At 46.1% G+C, this 21,602-nt stretch overlaps 1 protein-coding gene across 1 annotated transcript in view; it reads right to left on the reverse strand.

The window, feature by feature from the left end:
* The window catches only part of LOC147433844 (uncharacterized), a 66,073-nt gene extending 44,793 nt beyond the window's left edge, over positions 1 to 21,280 (reverse strand). The window contains exon 1 of the mRNA XM_086490478.1: positions 20,635 to 21,280. Coding sequence (XP_086346604.1) covers positions 20,635 to 21,177 — 543 coding nt within the window. The 5' untranslated portion in view covers positions 21,178 to 21,280. The remainder of the gene's footprint in view (positions 1 to 20,634) is intronic.
* Between the last annotated feature and the right edge of the window lie 322 nt (positions 21,281 to 21,602).

A 21,602-nucleotide genomic window follows, 5' to 3' on the forward strand; every position in this document is an offset into this window, starting at 1 on the left:
TGATGTGTTCACACTTCACGAATGGGGATTCTTGGACATAGTGGTCTATAGTTCAAAGTTTCTACAAAGGCAACCAATGCTCAAGATAGTATTATTTTCAGGTACAAAGTTGAGGGTAGCAAAACCGAGGTGTATCCAGTATCGCGATCGGTGCTGGAATGTCCATGGTAGCTTCTACATCGATTGGGTCTCACTATTGATGTCCACTATGAGCTGCAGAGAGGGTGTTAGAGTTTTGGCATCTCAAGTGAACTGCCCAATGTGATCCCATTATTTCTTTTGGCTTTTAGGTATTTAGTTTACTTATTGCCAACGTCCGGGCAGGGCAATCTACTAAGGTTGCTATATAAGCAACCCCTTGCCTCCATTGTATACACAATCAGTTATTCATTGCCAAGGTTGATTGGTTCAGGGGTCTCTCTCTCTCTCTCTCTCTCTCTCTCTCTCTCTCTCTCTCTCTCTCTCTCTCCTTGGTCTCTACACTTCCGCATCATCGACTTTGATACTATTCTCAACGGAAGTATGCGAAGGCTATCTTGGAGAGATTCCATATGACAGGCTGCAGACCGATTGGCACTCCTCTTGAGCCCAGGGATAACATATCGGTTCACGAACCTTCCCCACGGATTTACTTGGAGCAGTACAGAAATGTTGTTGGTTGCCTCGTATGGCTTGACTTATTCCCGACCATACACGGTTTCTGTCCTCAGTTCCTTCAACACCCGACCTCGTCAACGACATTGTCACAAAGTGATGACGTGGCTGCTCCTAATTACCCGACTGTTGAAACCCTAACCCTAATCTGCAAAAACCCTAACCCTAACCCTAACCCTAATTCTGCCCTAACCTAACCCTAACCCTGTTGATTGCTGACCTCACAGCTTTTCCGTACGCTTGCTGACGTGGCAGCCCGCTTATGCGGCGGAAATTGCGGAGGCTTTTTACGACAGCTTTTGGCTGTTTTATTGGCTACGCAAAGGATGGGAGAGAGAGAATCTTTTGCTTTATTTTGGAAGCTCAAGAGAGCTTGTGAGAGAAAGAGCCTTTGCTTTATTTTTAGGCTTTTGACTTTAAGCTTTTGGTATCCCTTGTAAATAAATAAGTGGCTTGGGCTCTGAAACGAACGAGGAGATAGGATCTCCCGGCCACACGGACCGCCTACAGATACACGCCGGACGAACCACCCGACCATAGCCACCATCCGGCAGCTCCCCCGTGCTAGGGCCAACGTCCGAGGACGTAGGCGTGCACCTATAAGACCGAGCGTCCCATACCACCCGGCCTCACCTCCTCGAGGTGACCTCGCGCACTCCTAGCCTCGCGGGCTAACCACTGGCACTCTGCCAGTGGTGTCGATCACTGTAAATGAGGCCTTGGCCTCCCTTTTATAATAATGGCCGGCCACACTGGCCGGGTTCACACTATGTCCGCCCGAACACTGGACGCCCATCCTGACGGTATCTGAACTAGATCCCCTCTCCTGTGAGCGGGACATGACATACTTCCCCCCTTAAGAACCATTGATGTCCTCATCAATGAAGTGGGGATACTGAGCCTTCAAAGCTCTAACAGGTTCCCAAGTAGCAAACCTTTCAGATTGACCCTTCCATTTAATTGTCATAGGCCTTTTGGCGCGAATGACAGGTACGATGATCTAAAACTGCTTCTGGTTCTAGAGGAATATACTGAGTTTGCATATCTCGCCATACATTTTCCTCGATAGGCACCACAACGTCGGCTTCGCCCAATTTCACTTTAAGGCGGCTGACATGAAACACTGGATGTACACTAACATCCGAAGGAAGAGCTAGTTTGTAGGCAACTTGGCCAATCTTCTTTGTGATCAAGAACGGACCACAATATCTAGCTGAAAGCTTATAATGCTTTCTTGTTCGCATAGTCTTGGAATCCTTGGGTATCTTCAGATAGACCCATTGTCCCACATCTAGAGTCCTTGGAGATCTCTCTTGATTAGCATAAGTAGTGACTCGATCACGAGCCGTTCTTATACTATCCTTAGCCAATTCAAGCATTTCCTGCATGTCATACAGGAAATCACGAGCTTGGCGTTCCTTGACTTTCTCTAAGCCAATAGCAATTGGGGATTTAGGCTCAAATCCATACATCAGCATGAACGGGCTAAATCCAGTAGCAGAATGCTTGCTACTATTATAGGCAAACTCTAACTGTGGGAGATACCTTTCCCAATCAGATTGCCTGTGAGAGACATAGGCTCTCAACAGGTCCTCTAACGTCTGATTCATCCTCTCAGTTTGTCCGTCGGACTCAGGATGGTCAGAAGACGACATACTCAACTTCGTCTGAAGATGAGTAAACACATCTCGCCAAAATCGGCCAGTGAACTTAGTATCTCGATCACTGACGATATCCTCTGGGAGACCATACAGCTTATAAAGCTGGTCGACAAATAAAACCGCCAACTCATGGCTTTTTACTGTCAACTTCGTTGGTATAAACTTCGCCATTTTTGTGAGTCTATCGACCACAACCCAAATGGCGTCATTGCCCCGACTAGTATTTAACAAACCAACGATGAAGTCCATGGAAATACTCTACCACTTGGCATTTGGGATTTCCAATGGATGTAGCAAGCCAGCTTTCCTAAGGTGCTCTGCCTTATTGACCTGACATTGAGCGCATCTCTTCACATAGCTCTCTATGTAAGAGCGCATTCTTGGCCAATAGAAATATCGCTTGACCAAAGCCAAAGTTCTCTGAATGCTTGGGTACCCAGCGCTAGGAACATCGTGGCATTCGCACAAAATCCTTTGTCGAATCTCATCGATTTCCGGCACGCAGACTTTACCATTTCTGAACAATAGTCCACCTCTAATGGAATATTGTCGCTGTCTCGTCACCAGTAAAGCCTAAAAAGGACTTTACTTGGTGTACATTCTTCAGAATGGGCCAATTTCGCACTTTATCTAACTTTTCAAGGTCGACGCGAATTCCATCACGAGTAATGATGTGACCCAAGTACAGAAGCTCTTTTTAAAGAATTCACACTTCGAAGCCTTAGCGTAAAGCTTCTCAGTTCTCAGTACTTCGAGAACAGTGCGTAGATGCACTAGGTGCTCAGACAAACTTCGGTTGTAGATCAAGATATCATCGAGAAATACAACAACGAAGTTGCCTAAAAATGGTCTCAACAGATCATTCATCATCTGCTGGAACGTAGCTGGAGCATTGGTCAAACCAAAAGGCAAGACCAAAAACTCGTAGTGACCATAACACGTATGGAAGCCTATCTTAGGAATATCTTCCAGTTTGATCCGTATCTGATGATAGCCTGATCGCAGGTCTATCTTCGTAAAATACAACGCTCCATGGAGCCGATCTATCAGATCGTCCATGCGCGGGAGCGGATACTTGTTCTTGACAGTGAGTTAATTCAACCCCTTGTAATCCACGCAGAAGCGCATAGTGTTATCCTTCTTTCAAGAAAGTAGCACTGGCGCTCCCCACGGGGATTTGCTAGGCCGAACAAAACCCCTGTCGAGATAATCCTTCAATTGTCGCTGAATCTCGTCCTCCTCGGTTTTACTAAACCGATAGGGTTGCTTTGAGAAGGGCCGACTACTAGCTACCAACTCAATGCCATGATCTACTCCTCTCGAAGGTAGCAAGCCAGGAGGTAGATCATCAGGAAAAACATCCTTGAAATCAGTCATGATTTCTCGGATAAGGTTGGATTCGTCGGAATCCCCAAGTTCAACAGAAGAACATGAAACATTTTTACGAAATTCAATGACAGAAGTACCAAGCACTAATGAATCAAACCAAGCAGATGGTATACACTGATAAAAGTCAATATCAGAAGACTTTATTTCTTTATACATTCCCAAAGCAGTAACAACTGGTATTGCAAAACCATTATTTACAGACTCTAATTACAAAGCGACACAGATACATGAGGCATGTTTTGCTTAACAAAAACAAGAGAGTGATGTACATAGTCTATATACAATGAGTCTTGTTTATCATAAAACCATGGAATTCCTAAAATAACATCTGCTCTGTTCAAGCGCATGATGTGGAAGTCCAGGTTCTCTTTGTAATCAGCCAGCTCGAGCGACAAGTCTGGAACCATCCGATTCCATACATCCGTATCCACGCCACGAGCCATCTTCACGCGATACTCATTGTCACTGTCCTGCGTCTGTAGACTGCACCAATTTTGCATCCACAAAATTGTGTGAGCTTCCATTATCAAGGAGTACGGTCACGTCGTGACCATTGATCTTCCCGGGGAAACGGAGAAGATCGTGCTTATCAAACACTTTGGTGCTAAAAGTACAATTAGTGCATGAACTGTGCGCTAAATGATGGATTTCAACTTGAACAACATCAGAGTTACCTGAGATCTCGTGAATCTGAACCGAAGGACGGCCTTGCAGTTTCTGCGTCTTTTTCTTTTTAGGGCAATCCTTGGATTGGTGACCCGTCTGGCCACATCCGAAGCAAGCCCCCTTCTTCACTGCATCAGCAACTAAAGCGTTTCTAGCTTTCTTCTTTTCCTGAGAAGATCTCGGCGGTGATTTGAACTTATGCTGGAGTCGGGGTAGCTTCCTCGAAGCACCCTCACCGGATTGATGGTCTACAGTTCTATTCTTCTCATAATTCGCTCCATTTATCAAATGGAACATCCTGGCCTTTGCCACTGCATCCCCAACATCAGTCGGGGCTTTGTCCTCGATTAAGGCCCAACGGTAATCTTCATGTAACCCCAGCAAGTACATGTGCACGGCGTGTGTGGAATCCACCTTGTAGAAGGTGAGCGCCTCTTTGAAAGCTGTCGTATACTTATCAAAAGACAGAGTTTTCATCAAAAGACTCTGCAGTTTGGCGTAAGCTTTCAAAGGGTCCATCTTGGCGAAATCCCTCTTGAATTTCACACAAAAATCAGCCCACGTCGTAGGCTTCTCTGTCATGTCACGCCCTCAGGTAAGCGCCTTACTGTGCAGATAGAGAGGAATCGTCTGAATCCTCCGTTCATCATGCTCCCCATGGAGATCAAAGAACATGGTCCACTGGTGGAGCCACTTATTCACGGCCAGTTCCGTACACTCCTTCTCTTCACCTGAGAAATTTGTAGTTTTGTATGGAATTGTGGCAGTTGGACTACTCTGCGAACGCCCAAAAGCAGCAATCTGCATCCGCAATTGCTGGAGATGGGTTTCGCCCTCGGAAATACGCGCAGTCGTCGACTGAGCCATATTTTCGAGAGTAGAAAGTCGGGAACTGAACCCCTACACGACCCCTTCGAGAGAGGCCAAGCGAAGGTTCGTCTGAACATTCGCGTTTTCCAGAGCGGTAACACGTTGGTCGAAACTCTGGAAAGTAGTTGTAATCCATGTATAGAGAGCATGCGTGAATGGAATTTGGATGTTACCTGGTGCGTCGTCACGCTACACATCAGAGCTGGAGGAATCCATGGCGAAGTGCATGAAAAACTGGAAAATTCACACAAAACCGAGCCTTTTCTACACTTTTCGGTCACGAAAAGTCGAAGTTTGAAGAGCTCTACGCGTCGACGTGAGCGTCTGAATGCGAGCAGGTGATGGCGGGAGCGCGGGAGCGCAAGAGCGCGAGCAGGTGAGAGAGAGGAGGCGCGAGAGAGAAGCAGAAGACTCGAGAAAATGAGTTCTCTGTAAACTTTGAAGTCTCTGTAAGTGAATTTTTTAATAAACTCACGTTTTAGACCCTAGCTTAAAAAACTCAAAATGTCCTGGCCCTTTTAAAATAAAAGGGACATTTACATAATCTCCTAAGTAGAGGAAAAAACTCAACGTATAGCTTCCAGCGTAACCTGCAAAAAATCGCACGCAGAGAGAGAGAAGAATTGACGCGTGGAAAAAAAAAGCTCGTGCCTGCTTGTGTTTGGCATGCGAACGACACACGCTGCCCTCCCTCTCTTCTTGCGCAACACACGCTGGCTCCTCCCTCCGCCTCAGAGAAAAAAATTCAGCAACGCTGAATGTCCAGAGAGGTACTCTCTCTCTCTCTCTCTCTCTCTCTCTCTCTCTCTCTCTCTCTCTCTCTCTCTCTCTCTCTCTCTCTCTCTCTATGCTTCGCACAGAGAGACTTACAGAGAGGACTTACAGAGAGATGTAAAAGTATTTCATATGCTGAATTTTAATCCAAAGCAGCAAATTAATGATAAAATATATTAATTTCGATTGAAAACTAGTAAATTCGGTAAGAATCCTCTGATTTTCAGCATTCCCACTTGTTGAATTGCTGAATTTTATCAAAAATCAGCAATCGAACTTTATTGTTTACCTACAAACATGCTTTCGAGAAGAAAAGTAAGTAATTTCAGCAATTTAATCACTAAAAATTACGCAAACTCGAGGTTCCCCGACTCGAACCGATCCGTAGGTGTGCACACAGTCCCTCGTGCAGCCAAGCCGGCTCTGATACCATGAAGCGAACGAGGAGATAAGATCTCCCGGCCACACGGACCGCCTACATAAACACGTCCGACGAACCACCCGACCATAGCCACCATCTGGTAGCTCCCCCGTGCTGGGGCCAACGTCTGAGGACGTAGGCGTGCACCTGTAAGACCGGGCATCCCATACCACCCGGCCTCACCTCCTCGAGGTGACCTCGCGCACTCCTAGCCTCGCGGGCTAACCACTGGCACTCTGCCAGTGGGGTCGATCACTGTAAATGAGGCCTTGGCCTCCCTTTTATAATAATGGCCGACCACACTGGCCGGGTTCACACTACGTCCGCCCAGACATTGGACGCCCATCCCGACGATATCTGGACTAGATCCCCTCTCCTGTGAGCGGGACATAACAAGCTCCCACTCTACAAAGCATCTGGACGCAGAGTCTGAGAGTGAGACCCAACCACACTTGTACTTTTAACTCAGATTAATACAAAAAGAAATACTAAAAGGGGCGCCAGTCTTTGGGGCAAATATCTCTAGGCACGAAACTCCGCTGGGCCGGTGTAAATCTATTGTGAACTGTGAACTGTTTTGAAGTGGTTATTTGGTGCTGTCGCGGTCAATTTTTGACTTGGAGTGTCCAAGTCTGTTACAGTGGTATAAGAGCACAACCGATTTCTCTTCTACGGGAAATCCGATCCCAAATTTTTTTTTTCCCGTGGCACCTATTGCTTCACGCAAGGATCAGTCGACTCCCTCTGCATCCGGAGATGCGGCAAGGGATCACAATGAAGATTCCGGCAGAGAGTATGGCCCGCCTCGGCCTACTCAGGCGGAGCAACGAGAGATGGAGAGTCGTCAATTGATCGGCGATGCAACAAAGATGATGCTCAATTTTGCGAAGGACCCAAAATTTGCAAAATATATGAGCGAGACTTCGTTTCAGGAAGTGCACGAGCAGTGGCAGAAAACCACACCACCACCCCCAAAACCCGCTCTCAAGAAACCTTTTTCTCACAAGAAATATTCAGAGAAAGAATTAGAAGAGGTGGTTGATGTGCTCAGCTTTTTGACGCGCAGAACAAAGCTAAAAAGCACGGCAAAAAGCAGAAGAAAGGCACTGACTTCCCGAGATATTTGGGTCGTCGGTCGACATTTGATAAGGCAAAGAAATAGAAGAAGCGTGTTCGATTTGAAGAAGTAACCAGTTCTTCTTCTGACAGTTCTTCTAGCTCTTCGGACTCGAGCGAAGAAGACAGAAAAGGCAAAAAGCGAAGCAAGAAACAACGCTTCGGAAAGGGCAAGAAAAAGGCAAAGCAGTCTAAATCTCGCCTAGTGAGTGACAGTTCTACAGAGGACTCGTCTACAGATAGTTCAGACTCTGATGACGACAACTTTTATGCAAACAACACGAATTTTTATAAAGCCAACGAGTATGACTTTTTGGAAGACAGAAGCAAGAAAGTCCGAGAGTTTAAGGAAGGTGGACAGTCAATTAAATTTGACACGGTTTCAGGATATAAAGATGCTTCGAAGGCTTTGTCTTTTATACAGCAGTTTGGCATCGCTTTCGCAAAAGGACACTATTCAGAGCACTCTAAGATTCGGAGAGCTGCCTCTTATTTTAAGGAGAATGCTCGAACTTGGTGGTCCACGCTTCTTTTAAACAAGACTGTGCCAGTTAAATGGCTGAAATTTAAGAAGCTTTTATTTCTTCTTGGCTGACTCAAGAGTATGAACGCAATATACGAGCTGCTTGGAACTATCTTCGGATGACCAAGAGAGATACAGTGGACGCTTATTGCGAGAGATTCTGGAGCTCTTTTCTACCCACCTCTTCATTCAAGAAGATTTCGTTCAGAGAACAGATTGAGCGGTTTGCCTTGGGTCTACCTACAGAGATCCGAGATCACTGCTTGGAACAAAAGTCAGCTTCTATTCAGGAGTTGATGAGTCATGTGAAACGGGGTTTTGCCATTCACTTTGGCATTCTGACCTACCCCACCGATGAGGTCATGACACAACGAGCCGAACAGACTTCAGCAAATGAAAGTAGAAAGAGAAAGAGCAACGCAGAAAAGAAGGATGCACGACCCAAGCTTCCTCCTCAGGAGAGAGCTCGCTTCATCAAAGAGGGGAAGTGCTTTGGATGCGGGGAACATGGACATATCTCTGCGAAGTGCCCTAAAAAGGCACAGAAAGAACAGAATGACAAGGACGACGAAAGGCCTGAGAGTTCGAGAGTAACTAAGGAACGCGGAAGAAAAGGCAAGATGATAACAGGACTGGTTCCAAATTGTGTGGATACCGATCCCGACACCATGGACGAGAGTACAGAACTTTGCCAAGCTTGGGGCAAAGTGAAAGACCAAGAGACCCTGATCTTCTTTGATGGAGGAGCCAAGGCCAACTTCATTTCACCGGAATTGGCGGCACCGCTCTAGATCGCTCCCAATCGGATGGGACCACTTGCGGAGGCTGTTCTAGTGGCACCCGGTAGGGACGTAGCCATTATACCTGTCATTGGCAAACTACGGTTGCATTGTCAGGGATCTTTGGGGCATGAGGCTTTTTACATAATGCCTTTGGAAGGTTGTGATGTTCTCTTGGGAATTCTCTGGTACCACAAGAACAACGCCGTGGTCGATTATCGGGCAAGGAAAGCGACATTGACTACAGAGAAGGGCAGAACCATTGTACTTGACATTAAACTGAAGGGCGATTCTGTCCCTATTGTATCGGCTTCGGCAATTTCTAAATTAATGAAATCAGTTTGTTTGTTTACTCGATCTTTATGAAAGAATTGAGTGATAAGGATAGGACAAATATGTCTAAACTTGATAAAGAACGCCAAGATTTTCTCCACTCTCACGCCGATTGCTTCTCAGAGGGCTTACCAGGCAAGTTACCACCTGCTCGTCCTGAAGATCATACCATTGATCTGATACCTGGAAGCACACCACCGAACCGGCCACCTTATCGTGTGAGCCGAGCACAGAATGAAGAGATTATGAACCAAGTGAAAGACCTCTTGGAAAAGGGTCTTGTCCAGCCTAGTACTTTACCGTATTGCTCTCCAGTGTGGTTGGTTTTGAAGAAAGACAGATCTTGGAAAATGTGCATGGATTATAGAGCTCTCCACAAAATCACCATCAAGAATAGATTTCTGATTCCTAGGATCGATGATATACTCGACAGATTACAGGGATCCTCGTGCTTTAGCAGGATTGATTTGAAGAGTGGATATCATCAGATCAGAATCGCGTCGAGAGACGTCTACAAGACAGCTTTTCGGATGACTTTTGGGTTATTTGAGTTTCTGGTGATGCTCCTTTTGGCTTAACCAATGCTCCTACGACATTTAACCGAATGATGGACAGGATTTTTCGAGAGTACAGGCTATTTGTTGGCACTTTCTTTGACAATATCATTGTTTTCTCCAAGAATGAGGCAGAACATAGAGATCATCTGCTTCAGGTCTTTCAGGCATTACGAGATCACAAGTTCGTGATTAATGCAAAGAAAAGTGAATTTTTCCTACCAGAGATACACTTTTTGGGACACATTGTCTCAGCAGCAGCGGGAGTGCAAATGAATCAAGCCAAGATAGAGACTATTCGTGATTGGCCCGATTTGAAGAATGTCCATGAAGTTAGAAGATTCTTGGGACTGTGTTCGTACTACAAGCTGTTCATTCGAAAGTTTGCAGAGGTTGCTTCCCTAGTGCATATCTTGACACAGAAAGGAGTCCCTTTCTCGTGGGGACCCACAGAGGTGACTGCCTTTCAGACATTGAAAGAGAAATTGACTATGGGACCAGTTTTGACTTTGCCGGACTTGCAAAAGTCATTTGAAGTATATTGTGATGCTTGTGGTCATAGTCTTGGTGCGGTCTTAATGCAAGAAGGCCATGTCATTGCTTACGAGAGCCGACTGTTCTCAAGGCCGGAAATGACGTCACACATTTATGAGAAGGAGCTTTTGGCGGTTATCCATGCTCTTACTCAGTGGCGGCATTACCTACTCGGAGCGGATTTTACTGTCTTTACAAACCATCAGAGTTTGCGTTAATTCTTGTCACAGAAGCAGCTATCGGAAAAGCACATGCGGTGGGCGAACATCTTGTCACAGTTTCACTTCCAGATTGTCCATGTTCAGGGACAGAAGAATGTGGTGGCAGATGCTTTGTCTCGGAAGCCGTTGGTTCTAGCTATTTCCGCGATACATCATAGGAGCTTCGAGGATATGGTCGACCAATATGCCACGGATACACATTTTGCAGACGTTTTCACACGGATACGGGATGGGGAGACAGTAGCGGGATATTCCATTCGGGATGGCTACTTGATGAGAAAAACCATGTTGTGCGTTACACAGCCGTTGAGGGAAAAGGTTATGATTGAATGCCATTGTCCACCTTTTACGGGTCACCGCGACATTGCTACCACCATGAAAGTGGTAGAGAGATACTTCTTTTGGCCGAGACTCAAGAAGGATGTGGAAGAGTTTATGCGCAGTTGCTTGGTATGCCAGAGGTCAAGTTTGACAGGCATAAAGCACAGGGATTGTTACAGCCTTTGCCCATACCCACCCGCCCCTAGGAAAGTATTGCAATGGATTTCCTTTTTGATCTCCCGAGAACACAGAGTGGTCACGATGGTATCTGGACTGTTATTGACAGATTTAGCAAGCAGGCTCATTTCATTCCAGTGAAGAAAACAGTCAAGCCGAATCACTTAGCGAGACTGTTTGTGGCCCAGATCTTCAAAATACATGGCATGCCTGAGACGATTGTCTCCAACAGGGACCCCAAATTTACGAGTTTGTTTTGGAAGGCAATTTGGGAGAACATTGGCATGCGGTTGCAGTTCTCGTCATCGTTCCACCCGCAGACTAACGGGCAATCTGAGATTGCCAATTCAGTGGTTTTAGATTTATTGAAGTCTTATATCTCGGATCAGAAGACTCAATGGGAAAAGTACTTACCTTTGGTGGAATTTGCCTACAATAACACAATACACTCTTCGACGGGGAAGGCGCCATTTGAGATTGTTGAAGGTGCTGCGAAGGTTCCACCCTTCCTAAGCACGAAAGATAAGATTTTTGAAGCGGATGAGTATACGTGAGACTTAGACACGGCTTTTGCCAAGGTCCGCGAGGCTTTGCAGAAATCTCAAGAACGACAGAAAAAGGCAGCAGATCGCGATCGTCGCGACTTGAAATTGAAGGAAGATGATTGGGTGCTCTTACGTTTTGAGAAGGCACGCCTGAGAAAGAAAAAGGGAAAGGAGAGGCTTTTTCCAAAGCTTAGTATGCGATACTACGGACCTTTCCAGATCTCTGAAAAAATAAATGATGTCTCCTTCCAACTGAAACTGCCTAACACTTGGAGGATTCACAATGCATTTCATGTGAGTCTCTTGAAACCTTTCAAAGGTGATGTGCTTGATGATGGGGAGCCTGATGAGCAACCCGAAGTGGAAGAAAACGAGGAGATCCTTGTTCCTGAAAAGATTTTGGCACGTAAGGATACGAAGAATAAAGGTGAAGTCCGAAAGCGGTTCTTGGTTAAGTTCACGAACTATCCTACATTGGATGCGAAGTGGATGGAGGAGGAGGACCTAGCAGATACTCCTCAGATTGTGAAACTTTACCTCGAAGCTTTTGATTTAGCATAGTCTACTCCAGATGGAACCCAGAATTCAGCTTGGCCGGAGATTTGGTGCAGTGGGATGCACAAGAGGGGAGTTACTCCGCTCCTTTGTCAACAGATGCCTCGATTTTGATACTAGAGTCACTGATGTCTCTTTGAGCTCCAGGGATACTGAGAGTTGACCGTATTCTGCTGTATGACTTTATGAAATGGAATTCTTGAATATGAAACTGATTTGTTCTTGACTTCTTTTTTAAGTGCAAGAACTGATAGATGAAATGATTGCAACATTTTGGTCTATTTGATCTTGAATAGACATGGTTGCAATAGGGGTTAGTCAATCGGACATCGATGAGGTCCCGATTGGATCTAGATGCGATTGCTAGCTACATTGCCAATAAATCATGATCTAAGATCCGAATGAATGTTGAATGTCATGTGATGTCCTAAGATGTCGAGTGATGTCCTGTGATGTCGTGCGATGTGACTGTCAATTGGTACATGTGCTAGATGTGTGTTCCTAGTACGTAGGTGCTAACAGTCAGTGTCTGCTAAGACGATTTATGGCCTCTCTGTTTTGCAGGCGTAATCGAGGGCGATTACAATGCCTTCAAGAGGGGGGTATGTCACAAAGTGATGACGTGGCTGCTCCTAATTACCCGCCTTTTGAAACCCTAACCCTAATCTGCAAAAACCCTAACCCTAACCCTAACCCTGCTGATTGCTGACATGGCAGCTTTTCCCTACGCTTGCTGACGTGGCAACCCGCAAAACACGGCGGAAATTGTGGGACGCTTTTTACGGCAGCTTTTGGCTGTTTTATTGGCTACGCAAAGGATGAGGGAGAGAGAGAATCTTTTGCTTTATTTTGGAAACTCAAGAGAGCTTGTGAGAGAAAGAGCCTTTGCTTTATTTTTAGGCTTTTGATTTTAAGCTTTTGGGGCTCTGCTTTTGGCATCCCTTGTAAATAAATAAGTGGCTTGGGCTCCCACTCTGCAGAGCATCTGGACACAGAGTCTAAGAGTAAGACCCAACCACTCTTGTACTTTGAACTCAGATTAATACAAAAAGAAATACCGAAAGGGGCGCCAGTCTTTGGGTCCAATATCTCTCGGCACGAAACTCCGTCGGGCCGGTGTAAATCTATTGTGAACTGTGAACTGTTTTAAAGTGGTTATTTGGTGCTGTCGCGGTTGATTCTTGAATTGGAGTGTCCACTGTCCAAGTCTGTTACAGACATTGGCAATGTGCCCAGTGTTCTTTGCGGTACATCAGCGGCACCTTGGACCATGGTGTGTTGTATGGTCGCTCCAACGGTTGCACCTTGGTTGGTGCGATTCAGATTGGGCAAGAAGTCCAGATACTCGGCGCTCTACTACAGGAGTAGTTTTCACACTTGGCTCGGGACCCATTTCATGGAGCAGTAAGTGGCGAACCACCGTTGCGCTATCTTCCACAGAGGCGGAGTACAAGGCAGCTTGCTATGCTGCTTGTGAGGCCGTATGGCTACCGAGATTATTGGGAGAGTTGTGTTTTCCCCAGACTGCTACGACTCGTCTTTTGTGCGAGAATCAAAGTTGCATTGCTATTGCCAAGAACCACGCTCGGACAAAGCACATTGAGGTGCAGTACCACTATGTTCGGGAGCAGGTTTTGGCTAGAGATCTTCATTTGGAGTATGTCCCTACAAGACAATGCAACAGACATCTTCACAAAGGCTGTACCTCAACAGATTTTGGCTTCTCACCTTCCACTCATTTGTGTTGTCTCAACATCCGATGTTGAGAGGGGGTGTTAGAGTTACACCACCATTGCTTCGCCATTTTGTATGGCTAGTGATTGTCTCGGGTTGGCCACCCATCACACATCATGTAGACTGCATGGGCAGACACTTTTAGCACGTGTCCGGCCGGTCATTTTTTGAGCCTAGCTTGGTGCACACACTTTTAGTCAGTTTTAGGCTTTTATGTTTTTTTTGCACCAGTTACACATTTTTCCCTACCTCAACCAAACATTCTATAAATAGAATGGTTAGGGTCTTGTAGTCATACATTGTGTACTAAGAGCATCATTTGCCGAGCACTTGTGTTTTCTCTCTCACTCTCCCTCCAACGTTTTCGATGCGCACGGCTCACACCCTCTCCGCTGCTAACTCTCACAATTCTGGCATTTTGTTGTGCAGAGCCTTGTATTCTCTTGTTAGCATATTGCCCCGCAAGGCTTGTCCATGCTCTCTTCATCTTCTCTCTCTAGCAATTTTCCTCTTTCCTCTTCTCCTCTCTCTCTTCCGCATGTTCCCTTGCGACCACACCTTTTGCTACAATTTGGCGTGTCCTAGGCAAAGTCTATGAAGCCATGGACGAGAAGCTCGAGAAGCTTGTGACAAACGAGGTTGACTGCGAAGAAATCAAGTCCTTGTGTGTCAAGATGGAATGCCTACTACTCTCCTACCATGGCCTACGTGGTCAACCCCGAATTTCAAGAGACGAAGCAAGAGAATGACAAGAAGGTGATGTCCCGTGTGCAACCTCTAGCAGAACATGCATGATCAGGCAGGCATTAGTTACATACCCTCACTTGCATAGCACAATCACTTTAGCATATAGACAAATGCACATTCACTAAAGTCAATTATTAATAATTTTGACATGACATTTATAAAAAGTAGGTAGGGCAAATGGCAAAAAAACCTATAAAAGAGTCACTTGGCCTTCAGTTTTTAGGACATCAGAACCCAATACCCGCAAGGGTATTCAACGCCCAAAACACCTCAGCAGCTAGCATTTCCATCAGCATCACCCCAACATCATCAGCATTTTGTATCAAATCAGCCCAGCATTTTTGCATCAGTTCAACCCAGCGTTTTTGCACCAAATCAGCCCTAGTGTTTTGCAATTCATCCACATGAAGCATTAGCACTCAGTATTCAATGTTTAGCCATTGTATCAACATTGTGCAAGTAATAAAAGCAAGTACTTGCTCTAACAATTGTTAGGTGCAGTGGAAGTGTTTAAGGATTTAGCTCGGATTTAGTATAGCTTTACTTGAAAAGGGAAACTAAACTGAACACAAAGAACGAGAGAGAGGCACAGAGAGAGAGAGACCACACGGCATGTCGGGTCCCAACCACCCTCAAGGACCCCCTTGCTCTGTTGCCAAAGCAAGTACTTGCTTTATTGATTTGCACAATGTTGTTACAATGATCCTAAATGTTGAGATGTTGATGGGTACTTGCTAGAGATGCTTGGTACTGCTGAGATGCTGATGGGTGCTTGGTGTAAATGCTTGGTACTGCTGACATACGGATGGGTACTTGCTATCGATGCTTGGTACTGCGAGGCTAAGGCTGAATGTTGAAAACGCTAATGATTGCGAGGATGCTTTTGCAACTTAGTAGCGATACAGAGCGGGAATCTTCATGCTGAAAACGCTGATTTGCTGGTTGAATTGTGCTGATGCTTCATGCTGAAAAACGCTGGCTGATGCTGATACCAAAGCTTCATGCTGAAAAAACGCCGGCTGATTGGTCTTGATGCTGATGCAGATAACGTTGGGTTGCTGAGATTGAAATGCTGGCGATCTGGGCTGATTATGGAGACATTGGACTAGACGTTGAGGTTGAAATGTTGGCGATCTAGGCTGAATATGGAAACGCTAGACTAGATGCTGAGGGTACTTGTGCTGCAGGTGCTACTGGTTCTACTTCTTGCCTTTGATGGTGACCCCCCATGTCCCTTATATAGGAATATAAGGCTGGGTCGAGGAGTGCAAATTGAGCCCCATGATTTGACCCAATGATGCTAAATGCCACTTATTAATGGACCCACTAATAAGAGGTGCTTCATATGCCTATATGCCGGACTGACTATAATGTGCGAGAGGGTATGCAACTATGACCTGCCTAGGCATGCACGTCCCGCTAGAGGCTCACAAAGTGCCAAGCTAGGTCCTATGCTAAACTAAAACTGACGCTAAACTGTAGCAGTAGTTTGTCCACGTGGCCCTGTAGTGCGCACGTGACAACAATAGAGCAAGGGGACCCTTGAGGGTGGTTGAGATCAGACATGCGGTGTCGTCTCTCTTCTCTCTCTCTCCACCTCTCCTTCATTGTGTTCACTTTCTCTCAAGTGAAGTAATGTAACTTTGTGTTCGTGCAAAGGACTAGATCTCAGCTGAATCCTTGAACCCTTCCACTGCACCTGACATTGGAGGTGACCAATAGGCTTTGCATTGTATTGAACCACCTTTGTACTGACAATCTCCTCCGGTGCAAGGTTAGAGATCGCCTCTCTCTAACCTTGTCTTGAGTTCAAGTCTCCTCGTCAGCTAGATCTTTGAGATCTCTTGGGATAGTTTCCTACGACGTTAAAACTCTCTTCTTCTTCTTCTTCTTCTTCTCTCTCTCTCTCTCTCTCTCTCTCTCTCTCTCTCTCTCTCTCTCTCTCTCTCTCTCTCTCTCTCTCTCTCTCTCTCTCTCTCTCTCTCTCTCTCTCTCTCTCCACATCTCCAAAAAAAAGGGTTTCTATGGTTGTCTAGACCCACAGCTAGATCACAGCAAGATTGGGGCGGCACTATGGTGGAAGGACTATGGATCAGATCTTCCTAGGTTGCACGGGTTTACTCGTTGTGTTCTTGACCAAGCCGTGAGCTCCAATTGCTTGGAGCAACTTTGGAGCGTATACAACCCACATTGCCCCTAGAAAGAGGAACCATCTTGAGGTCCAGAGAGCCAATGATCTGATGTTTGTGTCACAAATTGCTGACGTGTCAAAGCCCTGAAGAAGGGAGCCGGCTTGCAGATGCAAGCCGAGGGGCCTAAACCCTAAGAAGAACAAGTAACAGAAGAAGAAGTCCTACCAACTTATGGGGACCCCGTCCGATGGGGCCCCAAGTGACATAAAGGATTAAAATAAAGTAGGACCCACACACACAGGAACAGCTGGCAGATTTACGAAACTGCTTTTGGGGCCTAGGGCCTTTAAATATGAGGTTAGGGCTCATTCTCTGGGATGCTTCCTCGAGAAGGTGCAGAGTCTGGAGTACCGGCTTGTACTGTGTTGATGTAATATAAAGAAATACCGAAAGGGGCGCCAAGGTTTGGGGCCAATACTCTCTGGGGTGGAATTCCGCCACTCCGTGTCGCGTGTCGTGTCTCTCTCTCAATTCAGTTGTTATTTGAAGTGCTAAAAGTTGTTCAGTCTGTTCTTTTCTATTGGCACGTGGTGCCCGTCTTGTGACAATGGTATGAGAGCATCAGGCGTGTGCTTTTCTGAAAGCATACCGGTCCTACAAAAGAGCAAACAGAGCTATTGGAATTTTATTTGAGGTATCTTCGCCCTCCAACCCGGACTTATTAGCGACTCCCACCCTTACTTCATTGCGCATCGAGCGCGCTCCCGTCTTCACCGCTCTTGTCTTACAGGGCATAAGCCATTAAGATCACTTGCAAAAGAAGGATCCAAGATTTGTTTCGAGTCACTGTTTTTCTCAGAGGCAGTGCCATGAAGATGTTGATGTCTACAGCTACCAAGCAGCACACTCCAAGGACTTGGCAAGCTTTCAAGAAAATTTTTGCCCAAAGTTGTATGGTTTCTGACATCTTCCTGCAGAGTGCAACTTCCGGCAGAGTGGGGTATCCTGAAATGCTTCCCATGGAAACCCTAGCAGATTATAACTTGAAGTTTCTCGACATCTCCCAGTAGATGTCTCTTCACGATCAGATGACCTTGGAGGTCCAGCGCAATTGCTATCATGGGACTACCATCGCCGCCAAAGAAACATTGTTTGTCCAAGAGCTGATGGACCATGCTGTGCTCAACTACGACCCTATGGGATGAAACTAACCCTAATTTTTGGTGCAGGTTTCAGGATGAAAAGTCGGTTGACTTTTCTGATGTCGAGATTGCTTTTTAAGTTTGAAATCTATTTGAGAACTTGTTTGGTGATCCTGCTTGAAATTTGTTTGAGTTGGATGGTATCTGTTTTGAACCTGTTGAGGTGCCGATTTGAATTGTTTGACTTTGGTTTTAAAACGGGTTTCAATGATTGGTGATTTTACTCCCGGGTGGAGTAGTGAGAAATGATGTTTGAGAATGCTTGTTTATACTCATGGCCCGGACCCTTGTGGTTATTTGCGGGGGGAGTATTGAATGATTGAAAAGTGTTGTTTTTACTCATGGCCCAGACCCTTGTGGTTATTTTACGGGGGGAGTATTGTTGTTGTGACTCCCGGGCCGGACCTGGATGGTTACGCGGGAGGAGTATTAAGAAGTCTGAGTAGTGGTTACTCTCCGCACCTCCAAACGACGCAGGCTGCGGTCTGGGGGGGGCGTTTGGTTGTAAAAGGCCTCTATATCTCCCGGCCCGGACCTTTTTAGGTTATGCGGGAGGAGTGACGAGGAAGTCGTTGAATATCTCCCGGCCCGGACCTTGTTAGGTTATGCGGGAGGAGTGTTCATCGGCGGCTTTATGTTTCTATGTCTTGTAACATGCATATGTGAAGCATTTGTGTTGCATTGTGATGCGCCAACCACTGAATATTCCTAATTGGATGAGATTGCTTGGGTATGTAATTTTAGTGCATCAAGACACCCGTGGAAGATCAATACGGTTTGGGTGTGATGACTAATTTTACTATGCCGGAATATCGAGAATTCCGATTTGGACGAAAGGAGAAGTTAACTCCTTGATCAGAAGAGCCAAAAGGAGAAGCTAACTCCTTAACAAAAAGAGCAAACCGATTGTCCCTCGGAATGACCCTCGGAAATTTTTGAGCTAACTTGAGTTGTTTGGCAGATATGCTGTAATCGCGGACGATTACTCTCTTTCAAGAAGGGGAGATGTCACAAATTGCTGACGTGTCAAAGCCTTGAAGAAGGGAGCCGTCTTGCAGATGCCAGCAGAGGGGCCTAAACGCTAAGAAAAACAAGTAACAAAAGAAGAAGTCCTACCAACTTATGGGGACCCCGTCCGATGGGGCCCAAGTGACATAAAGGGTTAAAATAAAGCAGGATCCACACACACACACAGGAAAAGCTGGCAGATTTTCAAAAATTACGCTGGTTGATGACGTGGCAAGTTGTACGGATTTCCGCGTTCTGTGCTGGCTGATGACATGGCAAGCTATAAGGATTTCCGTGATTTACGCTTCCAGCTTTTTGGCTTTGCTTTTGGACCAGATGCTTTTGAGTTTGAAGGCTTTTTACTCTAAACTGCTTTTGGGGCCTAGGGCCTTTAAATATGAGGTTAGGGCTCATTCTCTGGGATGCTTCCTGGAGAAGGTGCAGAGTCTGGAGTACCGGCTTGTACTGTGTTGATGCAATCTAAAGAAATACCAAAAGGGGCGCCAAGGTTTGGGGCCAATACTCTTTGGGGTGGAATTCCGCCACTCCTCGCGTGTCATCTCTCTCTCTCTCTCTCTCTCTCTCTCTCTCTCTCTCTCTCTCTCTCTCTCTCTCTCTCTCTCTCTCTCTCAGTTTAGTTATTATTGAAGTGCTAAAAGTTTGTTCAGTCTGTTCTTTTCTATCAGCACGTGGTGCCCATCTTGTGACAGTTTGTGGGCGCTAACTTGCACGTGCTTTGCAAGGGCATGACAAAGAAGAAAGATCACTTCACTAAGTGAGGTGTGAGACAGGATGAGCTCACTTCCACCAATAAGCATTCAAAGGACGATGTAGAGGCACAACCCGATCTCAGCCTTGATGACTTCGACTTCAAGATGTTGAGATTCATATTCCACCTTCTCATGAGGCAAGCACTGTCAGAGCTTGATGTGCCATCAAGCTCTGGCATTGTGTCCCCCGACCCCCTCCCGAGAGAGAGAGAGAGAGAGAGAGAGAGAGAGAGAGAGAGAGAGAGAGAGAGAGAGAGAGAGAGAGAGAGAGAGAGAAGAAGAAGAAGAAGAGAGTTTTAACGTCGTAGGAAACACAAATGGCCCAATGGACTCATGCCAAAAATGCAAGAGATGGAACACTAGGGAATCCCGTGAGTGAGTGTCAGGCACCAATACATAGACACATTAAATACCGAGTAAATGAGGTCGCTAGAGAGAGGGGGCATTGCTTGAGAGAGAGAGGGAACCTATGACCAGCCCAGAAATGACCTAAATGTCATCGCACGCCATGATAATATGTGGCTAGCCCTAGATAGCCACTAAGTCATACAACATGCCAAAAGGTGGTAATTGAAGCAGTTGGAGGGGATACTCTGAACAAAATCTCGCTGGATCGCAACCCATATGACATGGGATAAATAGCGGTACCTTAAGATCCATAGACTATGCCTATTTAATAGAAGGCCTCCTTGTTACAATCGTCCCAAAATTATCTCCTCGTTCAAACTGCCTGACTGAAAATATCAAAGAGAACAAAATGCTAAAGGCAATGAACAAAGTTCCCTACTCAATCTGCATATAGAGAATACGAAAAGTGATGAAAGACTCTTGAACTCAGTGTTCCTATCTGTCCTACTCTACATACACACATGCTACAATGCATACCAGTTCACCAAAGAGGCATATGTTGGCAAGCAACAAACCCAGAGGAGAATGAAAGGGGGATACCTGACTGTATGCCACTGTCGTAGAGAAATGAGGCAATGACTCCTCATTCAAATCTTCAAAACTCTCAGGGCCATCTCTTTCCGTCCAGAGATCTTCAGCACCCCTCTTTTGAAACCGGGCAGCGAGCTTAGTGACCTGCTCGTCAGAACTGATGTAATTAGGTGGCCGGATCCTGGACATTTTCTGCCAGGGCATTTCGAGGGAAGGGGAGACCGCAAGAAGTTCAGCACGTCGGCGAGCTTCATAGATGTGCTTCTCACGCAGCAGCCGAGCTTTCTCGATTTGCCTCGACTTTTTGAGCTGCATACGCCTCCACTGCCATTTTGTAACCCCGCCTGGAAAGGTGCGAGGGCCTCCGCCCATGTGATGAACGGGAGCTGCACCACCACCAAATCTCAAACACGGCCCGAAGGGCAGGGCTACTTCCAAAGGAGCAGCAATCTCAGGCACGGGAGAGCTCGGAAATGAGGTGGGCGCCAGTAGGACTGTCCGGCCCCCATTGATCCATGACGACGCCGAGCTCAACAGCAAGTCCGTCACCATTGCCCAGATGCTATATCTTTTGGTGGGAGCTACTGGCGTGCCTGAAGCGGGGTAGAGAAGCTAGCAGTGGCTGGTAAGGGAAATCTACCTATGGCTCGCTCAACACACACACATGTTTTTCCTTTTTTGATCAGCTTGATTAATTTACTAGTGGGAAACCTCAACGTGAGGAAAACCCACTACTTTGAGGTTAACCCACTGAAAAGATCATATACACGGGAAAGAAGACAGAAGTGTTCGATTACACAATATGCATTCATAGGAAAGCTAATGTATCTCTCCGATGATATCACCAACTTCCAAGGCAAACCGTGAAGATTGCCTAAGAGAAAGCTTGAAGAACGCGAAGGAATATGCATGAATGAGATGGAGCATATAGCCACTACGCTGACTCCATAGGGTCCATTAAGCCCAATATCTGACCC

The sequence above is a fragment of the Adiantum capillus-veneris genome, chromosome 19, assembly GCF_014529385.1.
Source record: "Adiantum capillus-veneris isolate H3 chromosome 19, ASM1452938v2, whole genome shotgun sequence".
Taxonomy (NCBI): Eukaryota; Viridiplantae; Streptophyta; class Polypodiopsida; order Polypodiales; family Pteridaceae; genus Adiantum; species Adiantum capillus-veneris.